At 38.0% G+C, this 27,336-nt stretch overlaps 1 protein-coding gene across 5 annotated transcripts in view; it reads left to right on the top strand.

Moving 5' to 3' along the window:
• The window catches only part of cntnap5l (contactin associated protein family member 5 like), a 73,615-nt gene that overhangs the window by 23,840 nt on the left and 22,439 nt on the right, over positions 1-27,336 (top strand). For 4 of the 5 annotated variants that reach the window (XR_009273495.1, XR_009273496.1, XM_058792342.1 and 1 more), the window contains exons 4-7: positions 15,627-15,774; positions 16,797-17,000; positions 18,010-18,194; positions 26,267-26,410. Coding sequence is in view for 3 of the 5 variants with exons in the window: in XM_058792342.1 (XP_058648325.1) it covers positions 15,627-15,774; positions 16,797-17,000; positions 18,010-18,194; positions 26,267-26,410 (681 nt within the window). In the remaining 2 variants the exon portion in view is untranslated. Of the gene's footprint in view, positions 1-924; positions 1,921-15,626; positions 15,775-16,796; positions 17,001-18,009; positions 18,195-26,266; positions 26,411-27,336 lie in introns of those variants that run through there. The other variant, XM_058792344.1, reaches the window with a different exon arrangement.

The following is a 27,336-nucleotide window of genomic DNA, read 5'->3' as shown; positions in this document are numbered from 1 at the left end:
TCCCACCATCTGTGTGAGAGCTTTCTGGGGCCTGGAGTACAGCTGAGGTTTTATTCCTGCTGGCACAAAGCGTTTTATTCTCACCACAGCATGAAGGTGGTGCGCTTTGACAATTAAATCCTACATTAGCCACCATCCCCTCCATCTGCCTCCTCCCTTTTTTCACCATCTGTACTGTACCTTTTGCACCTTTCCTTTGTTTTAATCTATGTCTGTACCTTGACGTTTGCCTCCTGTATCCGTGTGAGAGAAAAGATAGAAATTGAGAACCATTATCCAAGTAAAGAACTAAAGACACTGGGTTTCATTCACTAGTCATTTTAATATTGCTTATTTGCACGTACATAAAAGACGCTCAAGCTGATTTTCTGCCAAAACAGGTGTGTACACAAAGTTTTTTTTATTCTTACCCTCATTCTAATATTAATTAATCTGGCTTATTATGAGCGAGGAAGTGTATATCTTTGATTAGTAATTAGCATAATACAAATCAAACCATGTAAGGGCTTTCTACACATACCCTTTCAAAGTTTGAAGTTAGAATTAAATAGAAAATTCAGAACTAAAAGGATGCATTAAACTCATAAAAGAGAAGTACAATATATATATATATATATATATATATATATATATATATATATATCCTTACAAAGAACAAGCTAGGCCTATAACAGTCAATGTCACACAATCATGTTCCCTCACAGAAGAAGCCAAATTACTTGTGTAATCATTGTCAGGTGTGATCGTGGTTAAATTGATGGTGATGCAAGTGTCTTAGGACACAGCTGTGATTCTTTTGAATGTACAAGGTCTATCCTGCTCATTAAGTGATTGGTAACATCAGGGTTTTGTCACTGAGACCTCACCACCAATTGGTATAAATTCAAAGCCTCTAGAAGTAGTCTTGAAGAACATGTTGCTCTTTGAACATGGCTGAGGTGAAGAAGCTTTTCCCTTTTCGATGGTGGCTGGAGTTACCGCCGGATAGCCAAGGACGTGGGATGCGGTTCAAGCCCTGTTAAGTACACTTTAGACTGCCATGATGCCACCAATTCACACCAGAACCGAAAGGAGAGTGGCAGAAAAAAGAAACGTTCAGACAGACAAGTGAAGCATCTCAAAATTCTCAGTCATAAGGACCGAAGAAAGACCTCACGAGAACTGCATAACGAGATCAACACCACAATGACTAATGGTGCAACAGTGTCTTTAAAAACTGTGCGTCAGAAACTGGGAGAATAAGGACTTGTTGGCAGAATAGCAGCAAAGAAACCATTACTGAAAGAGAAAAATTGAGTGAAACGCCTGAAATTTGCAAAAGAACTCAAGAAATGGACAAAGCAAGATTAGTATAAAGTGTTGTGGACTGATGAGTTCAAGTTTGAACAGTTTGGCAACAAGCGAAGTGTGTATGGAGAGGGAGAGATATAAAAATGAATGCCTCTTGCCAACAGTTAAACACTCAGGAATGGGTGACTTAATAAAAATTGATGGCATCATGGATAAGAAAGTATACCACAACATTCTGGTGAGGCACAGCGTACCATCTGGGAGTTGTCTTATTGGGCCTGGATTTATTTTCCAAGAGGACAAAGACTCTAAACATTCTTCTAACTATTGCCGGAACTACCTGCGATGGAAGGAATCTGCTAGAACAGGGATGTCAAACTCAGTTCCTGGAGGGCCGGAGCCCTGCAAAGTTTTTTTCCAACCCTGCTCCAACACACAAACCATGTCATTTTTAAATAAGCCTGAAGGACTTAATTATCTGGATCAGGTGTGTTTAATTAGGGCTGGAGCTAAACTCTGCAGGGCTCCGGCCCTCCAGGAACTGAGTTTGACACCCCTGTGCTAGAATATTGAAAATGATGGACTGGCCCCCTCAAAGTCTGGACCTCAACATCATCGAGCAAATTTGGGGTGAGTTGGAAAATAAACTGGACTGATCTATTGTACATTCAAAGGAAAGCCTTTGGCTTGAGTTGCAGAAGGCATGGGATAACATTAGTGTTGAAGTTCTCAGGGAATGTATTGACACTAAGCCAGAGAGATATACTGCTGTAATTGACCGTTTGCAAAGACCCACCCTCCTTAGTTACTGTTGCACTTTTCAAATTTGGTCATTTTTAAAGAAATTCAAACAATAAATACAATTTTGTGGCTCTTTAATGTGTCGTGACAGATCACCGTATTGCCTCAGTTAAAACACATGAACCGATCGTCTTTTCATATTTACTTAAAGCACGAAATGAACATGAATTAACATCAGAAAGTATTTTATTTAATTAAAATTTAAATAAACGTTAATCTACTCTCCTGTCTGATTTGTGTTTAAGGCTAGAAGGGATATACACTGAACAAAATTATAAGTGCAACACTTTTGTTTTTGCCCCCATTTTTCATGAGCTGAACTCAAAGATCTAAGACTTTTATGTACACAAAAGGCCTATTTCTCTCAAATATTGTTCACAAATCTGTCTAAATCTGTGTTAGTGAGAACTTCTCCTTTGCCGAGATAATCCATCCACCTCACAGGTGTGGTATGTCAAGATGCTGATTAGACAACATGATTATTGCACAGGTGTGCCTTAGGCTGGCCACAATAAAAAGGACACTCTAAAATGTGCAGTTTTATCACACAGCACAATGCCACAGATGTCGCAAGTTTTGAGGGAGCGTGCAATTGGCATGCAGACTGTAGGAATATCCACCAGAGCTGTTGCCCGTGAATTCTCTACCATAAGCGGTCTCCAAAGGCGTTTCAGAGAATTTGACAGTACATCCAACCGGCCTCACAACCGCAGACCACGTGTAACCACACCAGCCCAGGACCTCCATATCCAGCATCTTCACCTCCAAGATCATCTGAGACCAGCTACCCCGGACAGCTGCTGCAACAATCGGTTTGCATAACCAAAGAATTTCTGCACAAACTGTCAGAAACCATCTCAGGGAAGCTCATCTGCATGCTCGTCATCCTCATCGGGGTCTTGACCTGACTGTGGTTCGTCGTCGTAACCGACTTGAGTGGGCAAATGCTCACGTTTGATGGCGTCTGGCACTTTGGAGAGGTGTTCTCTTCACGGATGAATCCCGGTTTTCACTGTACAGGGCAGATGGCAGACAGCGTGTATGGCGTCGTGTGGGTGAGCAGTTTGCTGATGTGGAACGAGTGGCACATGGTGGCGGTGGGGTTATGGTATGGGCAGGCGTATGTTATGGACAACGAACACAGGTGCATTTTATTGGTGGCATTTTGAATGCACAGAGATATCGTGACGAGATCCTAAGGCCCATTGTTGTGCCATTCATCCACGACCATCACCTGATGTTGCAGCATGATAATGCACGGCCTCATGTTGCAAGGATCTGTACACAATTCCTGGAAGCTGAAAACATCCCAGTTCTTGCATGGCCAGCATACTCACCGGAGATGTCACCCACTGAGCATGTTTGGGATGCTCTGGATCGGCGTATGTGACGGCGTGTTCCAGTTCCTGCCAATATCCAGCAACTTTGCATAGCCATTGAATTGGAGTGGACCAACATTCCACAGGCCACAATCAACAACCTGATCAACTCTATGCGAAGGAGATGTGTTGCACTGCTTGAGGCAAATGGTGGTCACACCAGATACTGACAGATTTTCGGAACACCCGGACCCCCCCAATACAGTAAAACTGCACATTTTAGAGTGGCTTTTTATTGTGGCCAGCCTAAGGCACACCTGTGCAATAATCATGCTGTCTAAGCAGCATCCTGATATGCTACACCTGTGAGGTGGATGGAGTATCTCGGCAAAGGAGAAGTGCTCACTAACACAGATTTAGACAGATTTGTGAACAATATTTGAGAGAAATAGGCCTTTTGTGTACATAGAAAAAGTCTTAGATCTTTGAGTTCAGCTGATGAAAAATGGGGGCAAAAACAAAAGTGTTGCATTTATAATTTTGTTCAGTGTAGCTGCAGCTACTGGGAATGCGTATTTACATATTTTCCGAGCCGACAATATAACGTGAAGCCTATGAAAATGGTTTTAAAAAGTACATGGCGCTCTAGTTTCATCACTTTAGAGTGTCGCAGTGACCGTCTTTTTGCAGACGGGGCTTGATGTGGCAGGCGGGGCCACAGTGGGGGATTTTTGACAAAATCCTATAAACAGCCCAAACTCTTATAGTTTAACATACAAATGAAGATGTAGCCTATATGCGAACCAATATATTTTTGTGAAATTTTTTTTTTTTTTTTTAGCTCAATTTTTTCTTTAATATTTCTATTATTTAAGGGGATTTTACTAAATATTAACATCGCTGATACGCAAAAGTTTTGGTCAATGCACTTTATCGAATTCTCTCATCAGAAACAACAAAGTGCAGATGTAGCCTACCTACATGCGATGTAACCGATTAATTCATCATACACTGCAGACAACATCACTGATTATCGCTTATAGTTTTTTTTAGAGTGCTTACACTCACACTTCAGTAATATTCTTTGATAATGTAAATGTTCTTTGTTCGCTGTATAATTTGTTTGTTGTTTGAATAATAGTGGACATGCGTGTTATAATTAAACTTAAAATATATTTTTATTAAACGTGATCAGGTTAAATTCAAATTCAGACTTATTAAAATATTTTGTCATAATATGGATAGCCTACTTGCCTAAAATGTTATGATGTGCGTAGTTAATAGATTACATTAGGCTACAGATTAGACTACAGTGGTTTGAGAGCATTTGACCAGAGACTAGAGCACAATTAAAGAGCAGTGCTTATTGACGGTGGCCGTCTTGAGAAGCGAGAAAGCTTCAGAAAACAGCTCATAAAAAGGACGAGGACATGAATGGTTTTTACAAGTTGGAATGTAAAATTACGGTAATATCGCGTGAACATTCACATGAAATTATGTCAGTGTGAGGGGGAGATGTGGGGATGCGCGCTGTGAGGCTATATATTTCTGGTCAGTTTAATAAATCATCACAAAAATTAAGTATCTTGGGCAGGGGTGCATCTGCACATTTGCCGAGAGGTATGCAAGATTGGTGTCGGCGCCCCCCCTGTTTTCTAGTAGCTTCTAACACTAACTCGCGCAGAAAACTTTCTGCAAGTCAATGACCAAAAGCCCATTACTAGCTTGTGCATGGAAGGATACAGACTTATCAGGAGTGAAAAAAGGGACAAAGGTTTGCACCCCCTTCCCCCTTTTTTAATACCATAGGGAAAAAAGTGAAAAGTAAAAAAAAAGAAAAGTGTGTCTCACAACATCCCCTTTAACTCCTAATGACAGACCCCAGGCATTAGAACACATTTTTTATTTTCAAACACATGTAATATTGCTCATTAAAATGAATGTCATGATTCCCACTATGGCCACTAAATAGCAGCAGAGGGTCATTTATTGTCTCCTTTACCATTTCCACTCTGTAATACAGTTCTTTTCACATATTTTGCTAATGGATTTATATTTAGACATTATAAAATCACTATAACATTTAAAAAATCTCTTTTTTGTCAAAGTTCAGCATTGTTTTGTATTTAACCCCCTGGAGTCGTCTCATATTTTCCTTATGACCGCAAAAAGAGCTAAAAATTCTCCATGAGTTTTGATCGTACAGATAAGAATAAGGTATCGTTTGAAACTGCAAAGGGTCTTTTACTTGTGTATAGTCATAATAATAACAACAACATATTATTGTAGCCCAGTTTGTGCTGATTACAGTGTTATTAGACTTTAGCCATTTATATGTTTATAAGCAACTGAGAAAAGCACAAATGTCAGGGCATGTCAAAACTTCACCAGGCCCCCAAAACACCTTCAGACCCCAGAGGTTTAAGTATGAAGTAGCAAGAGTTTTCAGCTCATCGAATCTACTTGAATTACACAGATGGCCTATTTTGAATTTAAAAGTGAAATTCAGTGAAAAGTGGCTAGTTTGAATCCTTGTTTACAATCTTTTTTTTTTTTTTTTTTTTTAAATAGAGATACTAGCAATAGACATACTCAGAAATAAACTGATATTAATCGCTTTGCCCTAGCTGCCTTTCCACTATATCCGACGAACGACAAGCGACAGACCGGAAGTCATTCATTTCGAATGGAGAGTAGGGCGGGGGCTGCATGAAGTTCCGATCATATGCGTATGCGGAAAATTCGGATCCGATTTGAGCTTCGGATGCGTTAAAATATTTGAACTTCTGCGGCTAGACTGTATGCGACCGCCCGACCGGATGTGACGTATTCTATTTAAAACTATGAGCGTAAGGTTAGAATTACCAATATTTTGTTCAGTTTAACATTATTCTTTAAACAAATAAAATGGTGCTTTAGAATAATTAGGGCAGAAATAATTATTAAATTGTTACTTGCGTTGATTAGCCCCATAAAACATACTATGTTTTTATTTTGGGGATTATGATTTGTGACGATGCGTTCATACATTAATTATATTCATTAAAATTATTAATTTTACCGCTGGTGAATATGCAGAGGTGATGGTTGCTGCACGACCAGTTTGAAAGTTCTGTGCGACTGCCACTAGGGGGAGAAATGCGACAGTCGTGTCCGAATATCGTGTGCAGTGGAAAGGCGGCTTTAGCTAGTGGCAGAGCCAGGATGTTTTCATAGGGGTGGTGGCCAGGAAGGGGCCAGCAACCAGTCTGGGGTGTCACAGAAATCTTCATTATTTCAATATAGAAATGGATTTGACTATAAAATACTGGATTGTTTTAGTGCGTAAAACACAACTGAATACAGTTAATTTGTACTTAATTGTAACTCAGATAGTTGTGAATTACATCAAATATACTGAGTGAATGACTATTTTTGTATTGCCTAAGCTCCAGGTATTTTAATAAAAGGGCTCACTAGCTTTATTGCTCAGTACGCTTGGGTCTGGGTCTTAACACCCCCACAATCTTGTTCTCCATCATTGCATAGGCCCACTCATGGATGAGACATGCAGATAACTCTAGTCAACCTTCACTGAATTTTATATAATCAATTAACTCTGAAAAAGGTATCAGTCAATGTTTAACATTATATTAGTTGTCAAAATGAATTAATTGCAGCACTTTTGTCATACCTAAATCGAGCTCTGTACAAAGGAAAATAATGTAAGAAAGTAAAATGAGTTATTTTATGCATTTAAATGTGGTTTCATTTTCGTAGGCCCTACTTTACAAATTAACGACAAATTAGCATGTTTTCCACATTTAACTGCATTTTGATTGCATTTGGCTACTTGTGCATTAAATTATAAATAAAAATAATTCCATAGCGTATCATTTTGCACTCTATTGTGATCTTGAATTGCAGAATATTTCAGGCTGCATGCATTTAAGAGATGTTTTTAAATGTAATGCACATACATGCATGCACAGTTTTGCAGCTTTAATAGGCATTTTTGTAATTTTGTGACTTAACTGACGCTGTATTTCCTCGCAGTTCTCAGTGCGGTTTATTTATGAAGTGAACGTGCACCTCATATTCGCATACAGTTGAAGAGCACGCGCTGTGAGCACAGTAAAATGGCTGACAGGACAGGAAGTTTGTTTTACTGACATATAACAATATCTCATCAGTCCGCAGTTCCCTGTTGTTCTACTGAAGCTCATTTGGCACCTGTACCTTTTCCGCGCTTCTTTGACTCGCGCCTGGTGAGTGTGCGTCTGAAAAGTCTCCCGTTTGTTGTGGTCGCAAAGAGATACGGTGTTCTGTCGATTTGTGCTACCCTGTCAGATAATTTTTTCACAGAATGATTTTGGAAAAATGGCGCCACACATAGGGTGTGTATACTGCATACCCCATTTTTGCGCCACTGACCTTGGGGATGATCGAGGGGCAAAAGGAAAATCTCAGACCCGGCCCTGTGGCGGGGGGTGCTGCAGCATCCTCAGCACCCCTAGTTCCCGCGGCCATGTACAGCTCCCTATCGGGGCGAAGTTCACAAGATTTTGTCCACAGAAGGATAAGAGCACACGTTTTTACATATTATTTCACACTCCGTATTACACTTAAGTGCTGCAAGCCATGCATACAACACCAGACATGACAGGTTTTCTGGTGCGCAAGCCAAGTACCTTTTTAAGGAATTCCTTAGTTTATTGGCGTTACTGTGGCAGCCAACAACAGCACAGCACATATTTATATTTAGTTATATTGAAAAAATGTCTTTAAAAAATTTTTTTACCCTGTTTTAACATGGATTTCTTTGGAGACCGGCTGTAGATGTTGAGTAAGATGGCGCATAGCAGCAGCGGCACGTAATATCCGCGTTCTGATTAGTCAGATCGCCTGTCAATCAAGCTCTTTGCGAATGATCAATTGCTGCACAAGGTGGACATACCAAATATTAAACTTAAAAGTGAATAAAAACAGTACGACTCTCTTCATCATCTCACTTCATCAATGATTTCTGAAGGATCGTGACACTGAAGCCTTTAGTCATTGCTGCTGAAAATTCAGCTTTGCCGTCACAGAAATAAATTACCTTTTAGCGCATATTAATATATTGTTTTAAATTGCAAAACTAATATGTTACAGTATTACTTTTTTTTGCTGTAGCTTTGCTCCAAAAAAAAAAGACATTAGTGTACTTTCCTGTACATCCATTTAAAAAGCAATTGATACACAATAAACACAAATGAATTTTTATGCAGAATTTATTCTAGTCCATGTTGTAATTTGCATGCCTTTTTTTTTTACTCTGAACTAAGTATGACTTACTGTATAGAGTAATTTAGTTATTTAAATTCTAATCAAAGAATATTTAAATATCAAATCCATGTTTCCAAGGCCACTGGGAGCCTTTCACATGTTGCTCTAAATTCTGTTCTAAATTTAGAATAAATTTAAGGCATTCTTATTTATGAATCATTATTTCAGCATTAAAATATTAGCGTGCAAATATGCACACACGGTTAGTGATTGAGACCCATTGTGTATGTTCTTAATGACAGACTGTGGAAAACCCTCAAGGACGCATGCGTGCGTGTGTGTGTGTGCGTGTTTTAGAGCACACTGCTGATACCTTTGCCACTGCTGTAGTGTCAGTGTAATGAGGCATGGCATGAAGCAGCATGACAATACAGGAAGCCACATCCACTCTATATCTATATTCAGTATCCTCCTCAGTCCTTAAGTGCACACACAAAGACATACGCACTACATGAGACAATGGCCGAGATATTACACTCCAGCTTCTCCCTGCTCTAATGGTCATGTTCAGGCAAGAGAGACTGAAGTGACTGTTTGATGGCCATATCCTGTGCACAGCAGCATCCAGGAGAAGTAAACACCACTCTGCCTGATGCACTGTATGTTTGGGCACGCAAGATAAAATGTTTCAGTCCAATGCAGAGGCAATACCTGATATGTTCCAGTCCAATATTGTTGAACACAATTTACCGCCTCATTGTCCTGGTGCATGCAGACCTAGTTTGGTTGTTTTTTTCTGGCAAGGTGACACTACATATGTTTGCAGGCTGATATGAACAGCTCCAGATACAACTGCAGCCCTTTGTCTATCAAACATGTGCATTTTGGCTTACATTCTTTGCTTTCTCTTAAATTTATGGGTAGATCAGGAATGGGCAATTCCAGTCCTGGAGCATCGATGTCCTGTAGAGTTTAGCTCTGTCCCTAATCAAACACATCTGTCTTCAAGTCTTCAGAATTATTTAAAAATTGCAGACAGGTTTGTTTGATTAGTAATGGAGATAATGTTCCCTGTTATGTAATTATTTCCTATAATGGGGTGTTCAGCATCTTAGACCGCAAGCTGATTTCCGTGTTATGTTTCCCACTTGTAATGATGTTGTAATGATGAATGCCCAACTCAGAGGTACAAGTTTCCCAGGTGACCTGCAAGGCAGCATAAACTCTACAGGACAGTGGTCCTCCAGGACCAGAACTGGCCATTCCTGGAATAGATGTGCAACTGTTGTAGTTGAGCAAGATGCAAACAATGAGGAACTTATCAGATTTATGCTAGATATGTTTTATGTGATTATTTTTTGTTTGTTTTTAAGCCTGTTAACAGCAGACACTTATCCAAGTGAGAATAATACAATCATATGCTATTAATCTAGAACAAATTAACCGCTATCTGATTGTTAGCTACAGAAGGAACAACAAGAGAAAAGGAACAAGACGAATGAAGATTCATGCCAGCAACAGACATCAACTTTAATCACAGACAATACAATGAATGGGGATATGGTAGTACTAAGGGATTTTCACTAAAAATGTATGTAGATCTCTAGATGTACTTGCAAGAGCTTACAGTTGTGTCTTCCTGCATGAAAACAAGAAAAATGTTTGATTTTTGTATTTGAATTGCTTTATATTTCCCATCGATGTCCCTTTAAAAAGTGCAGCTGTGAGAGAGATTACTGGTGGGTGAATATTCACTAGTCTAAATGGAAAATGTTTAGGTTGAATCAGCTTCTCTGTGAGGTACAGAGAAGGAATGTTTAAAATGGATTGGCTGTTCAATATGGGATAGCAGTACAGTGTTAGCATTGGATTGCCTGCTGATGGAGGTACACAGGTAGATGTTTAAGCAGACTCTCCAGAAAAGAACAAAGCAGCAGTGAAGAGGTCTAGTTTTAAGGAAGCTTCTTTGAAACATTGCTTGAAACTACAAGCTCAAGCTTCCATTCAGTCAAATTGACATTTTTGAGGAAAAAATGCGGTTAGTGAAACTATCAAATGATATGTTTAATTATTAATTAACTCGGTTGTAATTGTTTATTAGAAAACTATGATGTGTGTATATATGCATGCAGTACATTTATTAAAATATAATGGAAACATCTTCATTTAAAATAATTTAATAATTTTGTCAAATTATTAAACTACTATTACATTATTCCTTATATGTCCAAATATGATTAGTTTAATACAGCAGGTCTATCATGCATTAGTCAGCCACTACACACAAGTTCTGGTTCACACACACTGACAGACAAACTAACCAAGATCTCATAGTTTTTACATCATGTCTTGCACCTAAGACCTTATTTTTAACTGATTTCATTATACCAGAAAATGGTTCCACCAGAAAGGATTTTAACTGTAGTCTTAATGGTTTATATTGAATTATTTGGACTAAATTGCAGGCTAATCATAAAACATATTGGAGAAAGTTAAAGCAGGGGGGCATAAAATACGCCATTTATTTCCTGCTGAATGATTATGTGTTGATTTATTACCAGTTGATGTGGCTCCTGCTCCTTGGGGTTGTGCATTATTTAGAAATACATCAAATGAAAAAGAATTGCTGGTTCATTATTAGAAGAAATGCCCCCCCACCCAGAGGAATACAGAGGTCACCTTGTTGTCATTTTGTATAAAATGCAAAACCTGTAATTTGGAAAATGTCAAATGAATAGAAAATTACAACTGAGGATTGCTAAAACTCCAATGATCTCTATAATTTAACACTCTTGAATTCTTTTAATGTTGTGTTTTGGAGTTGGTGGTTTCAGAGCCCGCAGACCCAGTTGTCAAGACGGGCAGAAGGCACTCTGCAGAGCTATTGTTTGGATTACTGTAGTGCCTCCCATTGACTCTAGTTGTCTTTTCTTTGGTTTGGGCTTATTGCGACATCTCTGAAATCAATTTCCTCGGTTCCTCTCCTCTGCTGCTTTGTGTTCACGTGATCCACCAGGTGTAAAGCCCTAGACTTGCACAAACCCACACGGGTGTACACATTCACACAAAATCAATATATTTCATTTCAGAACTCTCTCTTATCTGTTCCTCTGTGCTTGGATTGGTAAAGAAGATTAACCTACACCTTTTCACTAAAATAATACTATTGCAAAATGGTGTGGCAAATATGAAAGTCCCTTATCTTGTACCATAAAGATTGGCTGTCAGTTTCCTGTTAAAGCAATACTTGACATCCAGGATGAGCTTCCGAGTAATATTTTACTTGAATAATGCACATTTTCTCAGAGAATAAATATGAGTGCAGTGTTGAAAGAAATGCATTAATTTTCATCAAGTGTCTGCAATCTCTAATTCCATAATTTAAGTAGAATCTGTGGTGGTATTAAAATAGCAAGGGATGTAATTATTGATATTGATATCGTCGACTTGATTGCACAGATACAATTTAAACTGAACTGAGCTGGACGATGACATCATTGAACTCAATAATGAAATGCCTTTAACTGAAAATTGAGTGTTTAATCTTGTCATTTTACATTATTGACACACTATTTTCCTATTTTGATACTGGAAAGTAGCTTTGACACAATCTGTATTGTTAAAAGCGCTATATAAATAAAGGTGACTTGACTTGATATATTCCCATTGTGACCTGCTTATGTTTTTTTTTTGTTTTTGTTTTTTTCTGACAATTAAAACAAGCATTTGAGGTTGGATTGCAAATTTAATCTGCAGCAGCATGAAAAGGTCAGAGCAGTTAAGTTGTGTTATGTGCTTTAACAGTGATCTCCAAAGCTTTTCATAATGTTTCTTTTTCATTAAGCGCTTTGATGCCTTTGCTCTGCAAACCTCCCACTTTTTATCCCACATAATAAGATTTTGTTGTCCATTTAAAATCAATTGCAATGACTGGGAGGAGCTTTAGCGTAAGCCGCTAACAGCAGCTAATGTGGCAAGGAGGATTCATCACGTTGTGACAGATTCTATTAAACCACTCTAAAAAGGTCAATCAGTTCAGAAACGTGTTTATAGATATTTTCTCCCAGCCATTCTGGTATGCTGATCTGTCTCTGTCTGGCTCCAAAGTTGTTTTAGGTGTGGTCCAACATGTCTTTGTATTTCCACTGAGCTGGAGGTGACCATTGAAAGTATTGATTATGTTGAGCTCAAGCCGCTAAAGGCTTAATCAGATCGTCTTACTGTTGTGAAGAATATTTTAGCTGAAAGGGCTTTGGCTGCAACATGTTTCTTTTATCTCTTCCTCTCTTATTTATATTTAAAGGACTAGACATTTTTGAAGTATTCAAATGCTAAATAAAGAAGTATGACTCGACTAGGATCATGCACAAAAACAATATAAACTCAGAATAAGTCAAATGGGAATCTATAGCTCGAAAATTCTTCTCAATTTTCATACCTCTGCTTTCAAACAAGGGTCGATAGCTCAAAGTTAATTGACCTTATTCTTGAACTTTAGAAATGACACAAAATGTCAGATGTACCTTTTAAATGCAAAATAATAATGATTATAATTTAAAAATCGATACCTGCCGTCTGTGTATTGACTCTGTATCGGGATGAAAGAGCGTCACAGTGTTATACTATATTGATTAGCTTCCCCCCACTTTAGTTCAGAGCATTCAAATAGCACCACATTGGCCAAATAAAGAAACAAGGAAGTTGCTAGAGAACAATTCAGTTAGAATCCATGTAAAAGTACATGGTAAACAATATTTTGCAATTTTAAGCTTAACTTGGAGATTCTTAGGTTGATAGATTCTTTGCATATATCTAGCATTTTCAGGTGAATATAAAACACTCTGCGAGATACTGATATGCAGAAGACCTGGAATGCGTATGGCTGGCCTATATTTTGCGCTTTTCAAGTTTTATGATAGATTGAAAACAATTTACGGAACAGCTAATGTAATACAAATTTAGAGGGTTTGTTTGAGTTTTCTTTTGTACCTCCTATAACACACAAGGCTTGATTAATTTAAAGTTAAACTTACTTTATATAAAGGAACTTCACTTTGTTTGCATGTTAAACAAAGTACCATCTTCTTTTTTAATAGCTTTATTCAAAGCTTAAGAATTTAATTTAATTTTCAATAAGTGATATTTACAGTGTGTTGCTGAGTCCTCTCTGCTTTGTGTATCTCACTAATGAACGTCTCTGAGAAGCTATTGTACCTGTCTTCGTCTCTTTCTTGCTTCCTCTCACTTTACCTACGCTAAATGAACACATAAAACTAAGCCTATTGTTCAGTATGAGGATTAAACACCTAGCCCTTCATCCTTGAGTTGAGAAGGTGAATCACTTGAAAATTAAGTTTTCCTGTCGTCGCCCACTGGGATGTTGGGGGATGTTCAAAAAGCATTGCATTATTCCCTTCTTCTCTGAATAAAACATACATAGAGCATTGTTGAATTATGGATAGAATTTTTGTTTTCCACCATTTTTTCATGGTTTGTCTCCCAAGTAAATTTCTGAGCACAAAAGAGATGATACTATGGAAGTTGTTGCGGAAATATCTGAAGGTATGTCAAAATTGGCTGTCCACATTAAACCAATTCAGAAATGATCTTCCAGCATCCAAATTGATATAAAGTGAGAAAGAGAGTATGGCTTTTTCCAGAAATTGCTGAGAGTTTCTGAAAAGGTGAAATTTTAAAGCTTTTCCTTTGAAGAAAACCAAGGCTAGAAATTCACTGTAAGGTTTAACTAAACGAACCATAATTCTAATGATTAACATTTGATGATCAGCTGACTCCCTTCACCTTTCTGGCAGAATTGTGGTAATGTTTTTTATTTCTGTATTTTAATAATTAAAAGTAGACCATTGAATAGGCCAGTTCATATGTCCATTTACACCGCACCTCAGTCATGCTGGAAACTTGTCAGCCATTAGTCAGAGGTTTATTCATCCTCACAGTCTGTGAGCAAGGGCTTAAAATTCACTTGGCAAGCATTCCAGTCACTCTCTCCCACAGAAAAAAAGAGAGAGATCTTTCTCTCTATATAAGTTTTCTCATACTTTCCCATTGTTTCATCACACCCTTGATCTTTCATTAACTTTAATGATGCAGACAAGATGAAGGAAATGAGTTTATTCTGGTTTGTATGCTGTCGGCATGCGTTAGCTCGGTGAAAGACAAACAGACTGGCCGCCATCTTCCAAAAATCATTTGGCAACTTCCCCCTTACGAGCTTGGAGAGTGATTTATTTTCAAGGATCCTTTAATAAAAATGGCAAAACAAAACAGCCCAGCAGAGATGAATCAGCACACAGATGAAAGACTGAGAAGGTCAGAACTCATCAGAAAATCATTTAGTCTCATTTCATCATCGCTGGGGAGCAAAGAACCAAACTCAGAGTGGATAATTTGTGCTAATATGATGTTTGCATCGTACAAAGTATTGTATGCTAAATGGTGTCTGCAGGGCCTGGTTAGCATGGCAGCTGTTTTGTTGAAGAGTCTTTAATAAAGTGTTGCTGAACTACTGTATGTTGAAAACACCTATTTGTTTTACTCTACTGTTTGACCAGCATTTTGGTGAACAGCTTTGTTTGTCTGGATGGAATGTAATGGAAATGTATTCTAGTCTTTTATGCAGAAGTAAATTAATACTTTTATCAATCAAGAATGCATTAAATTGATCAAAAGTGACAGTAAAAGACATTTTATAATGTTACACCTTTCTATTCATCAAAGAATCCTGAAAACAAATGTATCACTGTTTCCACAAAAATATGAAGCAGTGCAACTGTTTTCGACATTGATAATATTAATAAATGTTTCTTGAGCAGCAAATCAGTATATTAGAATGACCATGTGATGCTGAAGTCTGTAGTAATGGTAGCTTTCACAAAAAAAATTTAAAGTATCCCCTTACCAATATCACTGTATGTGTGTGTTTCTGTGTGTCTTTGCGTATATTTACAGACATTTACAGGAAACAGTGACACAGACACACTGGTCCAACACAAACTCCCTCACTCAATCAGAACTCGATATATGCGTCTTCTGCCCCTTGAGGGAAGCCCCAAAGGAGGAATGGGTCTACGGCTAGAAGTCTATGGCTGCGCATACAGTGAGTGATACCTTACATGAACTGAGATGAGAGTTAATGATATTTTTCTATCCCATACCCCTAAACCTCACCATCACATAAAATTTTATTTATTTAGCCCTTTCCCCATTGTGTTTTTTTTTTTGTTTGTTTGTTTTTTTTTTAATAAAAGTAATTTACTGTCCTTTCCACAATGCAGGTAAAACCTGGCGCACACACACCAGAGAGCATGTCCTCCAACAAAAAACAACCCTATAGGTCGTTTGTGCAAGCGCCTTATTACAACCTATTTTTACGTTTTAAAGTTAAGGGCCCTCTAGCGCACGTAGAAATAATGGCAGTGTTGTGTTGCGTCTGTCATGACGTATGACTGTCATTACCAATCAAAATGCATGTTTATTTAAATGCAATGTGTGGACTTTTTACACCGATCTCACAGTAATTCGTACATATTTTACTAGGTGGCTAATTCGTACAAATGACCACACCTAACCCCACCCCTAAAGCTACCCCTTACAGAAATCATGCAAAATCATGATTTTTAGTGCACATTTTATCAGCACGTTCGTTCTCTGGGATCAAACCCATGATCGCATGATTACATATCATCGTATATGCAATGCTCTACCAACTGAGCTACACGAAACCCGAATTATAATGCAGATAAAAGAGTACAAAACATTATGTAAATGTCCTGTTGCCGATAGGGGCACAATTGTAGTACACGCTCTGATGGGTCGTATTTCAGGGATTTGGACAAACGACCTATACGGGCGTATTGGTTGGAGGACAGGTTGCACCAGAAGAAGCATATGAAGCATATCAAAAATGCCATTTCGTTGTCCATGAGTTTCTATTAGCATATTTTATACCATATTTAATTTTTATCTGAAGAAGTGAGCTGCATTCAGGCATTCAGCGCAGCTTCATTTTCAAATCAACAGGAAGTATCAGAGCACACGGATCTTGGAAGGTCAGAGAAAGTGCAGAGAGCAGAGGGTCTTCTCACATTCTCTTTGATCTCCTTTTGCTGTCTTCCTCAGAATCTGACGTGGCTGATTTCGACGGTCGCAGTGCCTTACTCTACCGGTTCAACCAGAAGTCCACCAGCACAGTGAAAGACGTGATTTCCCTGAGATTCCGGAGCCATCAGGCAGAAGGGGTTCTGGTTCACGGAGAGGGACAGAGAGGAGATTTCCTCACTCTGGAGCTTCAGAGAGGAAGACTCATTTTGCATCTCAATTTGGGTGAGAGAAAGAGAAGCGCGGAACACAATTCAGATTTACCTTCGATCATTTTATTCACACTTATGCGCAAGTGTCTCAATGGATAAGAAAGTGAAATTAGAAATTAAATAAAAGTACCTGAGACGTAACAGGTTTATGAAAATTCTGTCATTAATTTCTCTGTTACCTCATGTTGTTCCAAACCCGTAAAACCTTCGTTCATCTTTGGAACACAGGTCAAGATATTCTTGATGAAATCCGAGCGCTTTCTTAAAAAGATTTCACATGAACATTGTTAAAATAGTCCATGTGACACCAGTGGTTCAACCGTAATTTTACGAAGCTACAAGAACACTTTTTGTGTGCAAAGAAAGCAAAAATGACAACTTTATTCAACAATTTCTTCTCATCAGTGTCAGTCTTCGAACATCCATCTCTCTTAGTCCATCGTCTGTATATTCTGGTTCGAATAAGTAAAAAATTGCAAGTCATCCTCTCTGTCAAAATCTTCAGACTTGTTTAGGAAGACTGTTCAGCATGCATCTTCCTTTGCTTGTAAACAAGGTGCAGTGCATCTGGGTTCTACGTCAGAACACTGGCTCCTGCATCAGCAGCACCACACATATGCTTGGTACTCTCATTAACGCACATCGAAGACTGACATGGAAGAGACGAAATTGTTGAAGAAAGTCAAATTTTTGTTTTCTTTGCACACAAAAAGTATCCTCGTAGCTTCATAAAATTAAATTACAGTTGAACCACTGATGTCACATGAACTACTTTAATGATGTCCTTACTACTTCTCTGGGCTTTGAACGTTTCAGTTGCATTGCTTTCTATGAAGGGTCAGAAAGCTCTCAGATTTCATAAAAAATATCTTAATTTGTGTTCTGAAGATGAACGAAGGTCTTACGGGTTTGGAACGACATGACGGTGAGTAATTAATGACAGAATTTTCATTTTTGGGTGAACTATCCCTTTAAGTTCTGTAGTTTATGTTCCTATTCTGTCTTTTGCTGTCCCTGTACAGATGATGCCAAGCCTCAGTCTACTGGTCGCTCATCTTCTGTCATGTTAGGAAGTCTGCTGGATGACCACTACTGGCACTCTGTTCAAATTGAGCGCTTTAACAAACATGTCAACTTCACAGTGGATGGACACACACAACACTTCCGCAGTCCAGGACAGGAGGACACACTGGAGATAGACTATGAGGTGAGAGCTGAGTGTAAATCATAATAAATCTGAATATAATTAATTATTTTGATTCTGTAATTCATGTTATTTATTTATACAATACTGAAAATATGATTACAGGCTCTCTCTAATACACAACGGACACTAACGCAGCCAAATATTTTAAAAGAACTTCTTTTCATAACAGAACAAGACAATAAGAAGAAAAGAATAAGATCTATTTCTGTGACATGCATAAAGATATCCTGTTCCCTTGTTATCTGAAACCATGTTTCAAAACATTTTATTCAATCACTGTCACTGCAAACTTATGAAAGCCTCAAACAAAGTACCATAGAGAACAAAGTCAGTGATTCCAGGAATTTCAGCACAGCCAAACAAACACACGCAGACCCTTTGAAACACATACTACCATTCAAAAGTTTGGGTTCGTTAAGATTTATTATGTTTTTGAAAAAAAAAAGTCTCTTATGCTTAAACATACAGTAATATTGAGAAATATTATTACAATTTAAAATGACCATTTCTGTTATTAATAAGTAATTTATTCCAGAATTTTCCAGTATCATTACTCAAGGCCCAGCACCAGAGTGGGGGCTGGGGGCAGAGGTGGAAAGAAACTAATTACATTTACTCGCGTTACTGTAATTGAGTAGCTTTTTTGTGTACTTCTACTTTTTAAAGTTATTTTTAAAATCTGTAATTTTACTTTTATTTAAGTATATTTTGTTTGAAGGATTGTACTTCGCTACATTTTAAAACACATTAACTACTGAGTAAAAAAAAAAAATCACTCCCTGGAAACTCCTGCAGTAAATAATGGGCAGGAGAACAACCTGGTGCTAAAATCACCAGAAAGATGCAGACGGACAAGTCAGGCGTTAGTGGTGCAGACCCAACTGAAAACGAAACTCCGTCGTATTCTGCTGAAGTCGAACTCGAAGGAAATGAAGTGAACCCCTGGTCATATTAAAGCAAAATTATGCAGTGTAAGCTGTGTTTGCCTAGGGAGACCAAACTAGCTGCTTATAAAATCTCGACATTAACCCTTCGCAAGCATGTAATAATAATAATAATAAGTTTAATTTGTATAGCGCCTTTCCCAAGCTCAAGGACACTTCAGAATGACAAAACAATATAAGCAATCAGTACATACATAGATGGACAGTAGACATGTCTAGGACATGCGGTTGTAGTGGCAAACCATAGTAATAATACAGATAATCAAATACAGCAAACAATCAGATACAGCATTAAACCATAACAGTTTAAGAGGAAACACAGGACCGATAGTATTGGTTGAACAAATACGTTTTGAGTTTGGACTTAAATTTGTGCAGTGTGGTTATTGACTGGAGACACAGGTTCAATGAATTCCAAAATTTAGGAGCCATAACAGAGAAAGGTCTCCCTCCCATAGATGAAAGGCGAGATCTTGGAACACAAAGAAGTTCCCCTCCAGATGATCGAAGTAGACGAGAAGGAGTATATGGAGAAAGTAGGTCAGAGAGATAAGTAGGTGAAGCAAGACCGTGAAGTGACTTAAAGGTAAGCAGAAGAATTGTATAAATGATACGAGAAGACACGGGTAGCCAGTGGAGGTTAAAAAGAATAGGAGTAATATGAGCCGACCGTTTGGTGTACGTTAACATTCTTGCAGCAGTTTTGAATGTATTGCAAACAGGAGATGGAGCGTGCTGGTAATCCAGAAAAAAGAGCGTTACAGTAGTCAAGCCGAGATGTGATAAATGCATGTCCTAGTGATTCAGCATCTTTTGGGCTCATGAAGGAACGGAGTTTGGCAATACGTCGAAGCTGAAAGAATGCAGCTTTGGAGAGTTTGCTAATATAAGCGTCCAGATTTAGTGAAGAGTCAAAAATGATACCTAAGTTCTTGACGGTGGCAGTTGGAAAAATCAATGTAGCTTCAAGGTAAATTTTAGGGGGGTTAGTTATGTTTTTTGTTAAAGTTGGGGGACTGACAAGTAAAACTTCTGTTTTTGTCAAGTTCACACTGAGAGAGTTGGAGTTAAGCCAGGTTTTTAACTCGTTGACACATGTCAATAGAGTAGCAGTCTGGTGAATAGAGTCAGGTCGGCAAAAAGTATATATCTGAATATCGTCGGCATAGCAGTGATACTGAAAACCATGGCGGCGAATAATTTGTCCAAGGGGCATAATATAAATGATAAATAATAATGGCCCTAGAACTGAGCCCTGTGGCACACCCTGTTTAAGAGGGACAGTGGGAGATTTGTAATCATGCATGGTGATGTAGTATTGTCTGTCCGTCAAATAGGAGGAAAACCAGGCTAATGAAGCTCCCGAGATTCCAATCTCTGAGAGGCGCATGAGTAGTAGATTATGAGACACAGTGTCAAAAGCTGAGCTAAGGTTGAGTAATAAGAGTATGGAAAGGTTGCCCGAATCACCAGAAAGAAGGAGGTCATTTGTAACCCTTACTAAAGCAGTTTCAGTACTGTGTTGCGAATGAAAACCTGACTGAAATATATCAAAGTGTTTATTGTGAGCTAGAAATGACTGCAACTGAGTGGCCACAACCTTTTCCACGATTTTAGAAACAACTGGTAGGTTGGATATTGGACGATAATTAGCGTAGTCAGCTGGGTCCAGAGTTGGCTTGTTAAGTTTTTTTTTTTAAGCATAGGAGTGATAGCATCAGTTTTGAGTGAAACAGGAACAGTAGCAGAAATAAGAGACATGTTTACAAGATGTGAAATAGAACCAGAAATAGCAGAGGTACAGTGTTTCAAAAGGAATGTAGGTGCAGGGTCAGCATATTTCAGTATAAATTCATTAATTAAGGTGGGGTTTGTCAAGGAAAAGCTATCAAGCAATTGAATAGGACGAGCTAGCCCACAAGTAGGAGTGGTCAATTCTGCACCAAATGTCCCACATAAAGCATCCAACTTACCCTGGAAGTAGCCTAAAAAAGAACAACATAAGATTCACGTAGAGAGGCATTATGTATAGGAGGCTGAACTAGCCGGTTCACCAAGCTAAAAAGTGATTTAGGCCTATTGTTTGATGTATTTATAGTTTGGGAAATATAGGAAGAGTGAGCTGCATTCAAGGCAATTTTGTAGTGCTTAACATGATCTGAAAGTGCCTGAAAGTGTACAGTTAAACCTATTTTCCTAAAAAGGCGTTCAAGTTGTCTGCCTTTGGCTTTCATATCACGTAGCTCTTTGTTGTACCATGGAGCGGAGCGGGACATGGGAACAGACCTAGTCCTGATTGGAGCATGCTCATCCAAAACAACAGCAATAGAAGAGTGATACAGATCATATACCTTAGATGGACAAGTAAGATTGAATACATCAGAAATAACAGATGAAGCAATAGAGGCAGTAAGTGAATCAACATTGATAACACTGAACTTACGATAAGAGATGGTTTTGTTTTCAATACGTTTAGTTGGACAGGTTCTTGTAAAGTCAAAAATAAGCTTATGATCAGAAATTGGAGTAGCCAGTCCACTGATAGAGATATTATTTAAACCTGATGTACAGACTAAGTCGAGCATATGACCATGAGAGTGAGTAGGGAAGTTGACATTCTAATGAAGATCGAAACAGTCCAGAACAGTCTTTAACTGAGTGCTATTGAAACAGGGTGTATCAACATGGATGTTAAAGTCACCAAGTAAGATGACCTGGGCTGATGATGCACAAGCAAGTGTTAGTAGTTCGCTGAGTTCTGAGAAAAAGTCATTTTGCTGTTTAGGTGGTCTATAGATCAGAATAATTGTGAGGGGACAGTTTGAGCCGGCCTTCAAAGCCATGTATTCAAAAGTCTCAGTACAGTGAAAAACCATCTGAGTGAGTGTTATGGAGTTACGACAAATGACCGCAAGGCCACCTCCTTTACCAGATAGACGCGGCTTAGACAAGTACTGATACCCATTCGGTGTAAGCAGATTAAGTTGGATGAAATCATTAGGTGTTTGCCAAGTCTCAGTAAGAAATAGCATGTCCAAGTTGGTATCTGTAATTAATTTGTTTAGATAGGGGCCTTTATCCGAGATTTACTCCTGTATTGCCAGTAGAGTTGACAGTTGAGGCTGACTTTTTTACGTAGACAAGCGCTCGCGATGGATGACAGTTTCTTGATAGATGTTTTGAATTGACCAAGGTTCTGTTACTAGACCAGATGCACGGAATAACCGAAGGTTTTGGCTGCTGAATAGTAAAAATCCTTTTAACTGAGCGATGTATATAACGCGGACATCGGATAATCCTGAGCGAGCGGCAATGCTCGTACGTCACAGACTCAAGGCGTGGGTGCCCGTCGAGCACCCTGAGTTCACTAGGCAGATATCTAAATTCCATGTTGGAAGGTAATCCGATAGCGGTAAAGAGAACCAGAGACAACGCAAGTACTAAAGCCTTTGACTTGTTGGTGATAGCCATGAGAAAACCGGAAGTCAGCAGCGCCACGTTAGCCAGAACCACAACCATCCCAACATCAATAAAAGCTTACAGAGAGGAAAGCTACCCAACCAGACAGTAAGCCAGTAGAAGGACTAGTAAGAAGAGTGTTAGCTCACCTCACAGTCAGTCTGATAGATGCAGAAATCGAGGGGTGAGAGGGCTCACAGCAGGCTGACAACCAGGAGTTCTCAGTGGCAACAACAAAGTACACCAGCCTAACAGTAAAATAAATCCAGTTTGCAAAAAGCCCATCAGCGAAGCAGGGAGAGTAAATCCAATATAGTGGTAGTAGTAGTAATGGTATAGTATCGAACACAGACGATCACAAACAACACACAACCTAGCATGGAGCGGCAGCCAGACGTGCACAGCGTTCCCACACAGGAAGTCACAGGTGTTCCTGTGTGGAAGACCTGTGTAGAGGAAAGGTAAATACTTGCATCGTTGCTTTGGTGGTTAAAATGAAGCTTTGACAGTTTGGCAAAAGGTTTTGCACAAATTAGACAAAAAGGCAGTGATGCAGGGTGTGCGATATATATCGTCTGCAATAATATTGTAATTGTTGTTTTAACAATGTGCGATTTGACATTATCAGTATTTTGCCAAAAACCAAACAAAGCACTCCTACAGAGTGCCGTGACGTCTAGTAGATTAGACTAGTGTGTGCGCACATTTAGAGTGCGTTCTTTCACTGCGTGATTCAGGCTGTTAAAATGCATTTAGAATGATCACAAAATTGAAGATATGGGGGCAGAAAATTTATATATTTATATAATTTCATATAGTAAATCAATATCACACAAAGAGTGCTGTTTTTTTCCTCCAAAAATCAGTATGATTACATATTGATTTTTTTATTTATTTTTTTTTACAACAGTTAAACAAGAAGTTAATTAAGAGACTTGCGTTTTAGACACCATATTGCCTGTTTTTGCTCCATTTCGACAACAAAGATAATTCCAAACACAGCCACCATAGCACAGTTTTGCGTCTCTGAGCAATGATGGTGATTCGTTCCTGAATGAATCAAACGTTTAAATGATTCGGTTCAATCGCAATGACTCACTTATTAACAGTGACTTGCTGACACCTACTGGCGGTTTTAATTTCACATTCAAAGTATCTTTTTTTTTTATATATATATAACATTTTATGTCTTATATATCAAAATATTATTTATGCATTTGTAACTGCAGGTTAAATGCATTCATGTCCTGCATTAAACAGTGTGTAAATACATCTAAATGCCACTTCAAATGAAGCTTCTGTGTTTTCTCTGCATTGCAAAGATTAATTTTGCTGATACTGATTTAATTTGCCTGGTAACAGCCCAAATGTCTTATTATTCTAAATTACTGATTCCTTTAATTAAAAACAACTAGTTTGACATGTATATGCCTGTCCAACCCTTTAGGTTTAGTTCCAACCCTGCTCCAACACACATGTAGTTTTCAAATAATCCTAAATGATTCGATTAGCTGGATCAGATGTGTTTAATAAGGGTTATATCTAAACTGTGCAGGGCTGTGGCCCTCCAGGAACTGAGTTTGACACCCTTGGCCTATCCCAGTTTTGCCTCCCTCCCACTGTTAAAATGTAACTAAGTAATTAGTAGATTATTAGAATGGTACTTTTACTTGTACTTAAGTAAATTTTCATTAATGTAATGGTACTTTTACTTGAGTAGAATATTTTCGTACTCTTTCCACCTCTGGCTGGGGTGGGGAGGGGATGGCCAGACTTTAGTTTAGCGTGTATAATAGTCTAACTCATAGTGTAAAATAGTCTAACTGATTGCTTTTAGATGGAAAAGCTGCCCATAACTCCTGGTCTAGGATCTGTTTTCTTCTAATAATAGAATAACTAAATAGATTTGGAAAACAATCCAGTATATCTTCTGCTTTGGAAAGCGTCAAATGATTTTACAATGCATTTTCGCAGAGGGGAGCAAAGTAGCCAATCACAGACGTGTTTGTCGATTTCTAAAACGCAATGGCCAATCAGAGGTGTTTAGGTTGGAATCCACGCACTCACCGCTTTTTGTCCAGCGCCGAGTTCTATCATGCTCGTAACGTCATTAAAAAAAAAAAAAAGTTTCATTGTGTGGTCACATTCATGGGTTAAAATGGAACTTTGTAAGATCGTGATGAATGAGTGACATTTTTTAATAAATTTAAAGGGAGCACTCTTTGCATGCTGTATACGATAATATATTCAGAATTTAAATAAAACTTGTTTTTCATGCTTGACAAGCGACCACGTACGACACAGAGATAGCTAGCTACTACACTATATAGATCGAGATAATAATTTCAGAAGATTCTGATTCTGCAACCGAGCCTGATCCAAACGCAGGATTTAGGTGAGGAAACGGTTATTAATTATTTGTATTGGCTGCCATGCCAAATCATGCACCTGGTTGCTTTTTTTATTTTTATTTTATTTAAAAATTTTTAATTTAAGTGTTAGTAAATTATTGTAAAGTGTTACCCAAATAATGCATTTTGAGAGTTTACTTGAAACCAACCGCACCCCAAACCATTCCACCTCCCACCCACCCCCCAAGAAATATAAAAGCCCCCAAGTTGTGCGTCCTGGCGCTGGGCCTGCATTACTCCAGTCTTCAGTGTCACATGATTCTTCATAAATCATTACAATATACTGATTCACTGCTTAAGAAACATTTCTTATTATTATAAATGCTGGAAACAGCTGTGCTATTTTTGTGGAAACCATAATACATTTTTTTAGGATTATTTGATTAATTGAAAGTTGACTTGAACAGCATTCTTTTGAAATAGAAAATTGAATTTTGTAACATTATATTTATACTGTTACTTTTGATTAGTTTAAAGCAGTATTATTTCTTTCAAAAAAAAAAAAAAATATATATATATATATATATATTGGGTAGTGTAGATGCTCAGACTGCTATAGGCTGAAGGGCTGAAGTGTTTTTCTCATTTTCTTCCTCATTTATTTTTGGTTTTTATGTCCTTTTAACCTCCACCCTATCTTCTATCCCTACATTTTTTCTTGTGTGTGTATAAGTTGAGTATTTCAAACATGAGAGTACACATCCCCTGTTTTTTTTTTTTTTGTGTGTTTTTTTTTACTCATTCCCTCTTAAATGATTAATGGGTTCAATACTGAATGAAAATTGATACCATTTATAATAGATTAACCTCGTTACAAACAGCTGAAATATTTACCACTTCCCTCGCTCTGTTTTTTTTTTTTTTTTTCTCTCTCTTGTTTTTTAAAGAGCTTCCAATCTTGACAAGGGCAGCAGTGTATATAATTTTCTCATGGAGATTGTGAGTGCCTGTTTGGTACGTTGTAGCATTACTATCAGTTTGCAGCACTCAAAATAACAAGCAAAAGTGCACCTACACCTCTATCAAAGCCCAACTAGATATATTCTCTGAAAATACAGCAATCAAATTATTGATTTTATTAAAAGCTTGGTAAAACAGGCCCAACAAAGTAGCCTTCAGAGCCATTCTTTGCTATTCTTTTCCTATTCTTTGTTACTGATCTCTGGGATATGTGGTTGTTTTGTGTGTTTGTGTGTGTGTGTGTGTTGTGTGTGTGTGTGTGTGTGTGTGTTTCTGTGTTTATGTGTCCTTATTCAAGCTCAGTTTCGGAGGAATCCCTTTGCCTGGTAAGCCTGGGACGTTTCTCCATGAAAATTTCCACGGCTGCATAGAAAACCTCAACTACAATGGCGTCAGTGTTATAGACATGGCAAAAAGACGGAAGCCACAGATCTATACAGTGGTAAGTATGAACTTTTACAAGTGATTTTGTAACTGTAAATATTGCTTTTCCGCATGCCCATCAATTGTGAGAATCAAATGGCACCTAGTGAGTTTGAAGGCCATCAAATTTCACTCTCTGTCAAGGTTATGAGTTGAAATCTCTCATTCATTTCACAAAGAAATGTGAGACCACAAAAGCATTTTTGCTTTAAAAAGCATGAAGCATAACTTTATTCACACAACAAGCCTTTATATCTAAAGCAGTTTACAACAGTGTCACATGGCAAATTACAGTAGTTTTGTGTGTATCTGAATTGTGTTTCTGCAGTTGTGTGAAGTTGTGTGCATTGCACCATAAAAGAGCTCTCTTTCCCTAATTAACAAGCTGTGAAGTCTCTTCTCTTATGCATTTCTCTCTCGCTCTCTCCGGGTGGTCTAATACACTTACCACAGAAGGAAAAGAAGAGCAGTGCCACATTGTGATCTTCGTTTTGTCTTTCCCTCCCGCTTGTCAGAGGCATTTTAAGATAAAGATCTTACCAGCTTATTACACTACAGTACATGCATAGATTGAGACGTTCCACACGTCACTGACTAAATAATGTTCATGCAGTGATATAACTATTTATTGTTTATACATTAAATTGTATACCATATCATTTAGGGCTGTAGGATATAATAATTATGATTATTGACTGTGATTAACAGGCTGTAGATTGTTGTTTACACTTTCAAAACAATCTAAGAAATTTAACTTCACAAAGGTCCACAAAACAATAGTTAAATTAAAAACAGCGCATTCATGCACACAATTTCCTTTAATGTTGTAAATAGGAAACCTTCGGCAAAAATTTGATGATTTTACAAAATGAAGGTTCCCTTGGGTCCTGAAACTCTTAAATTCAGTTTGATCAAATTTAAGGTCATAAAGTACTAAATACCTTA

Source organism: Onychostoma macrolepis, chromosome 11 (assembly GCF_012432095.1).
Source record: "Onychostoma macrolepis isolate SWU-2019 chromosome 11, ASM1243209v1, whole genome shotgun sequence".
NCBI lineage: Eukaryota > Metazoa > Chordata > Actinopteri > Cypriniformes > Cyprinidae > Onychostoma > Onychostoma macrolepis.
This window is presented reverse-complemented; position numbering and strand designations above follow the sequence as displayed.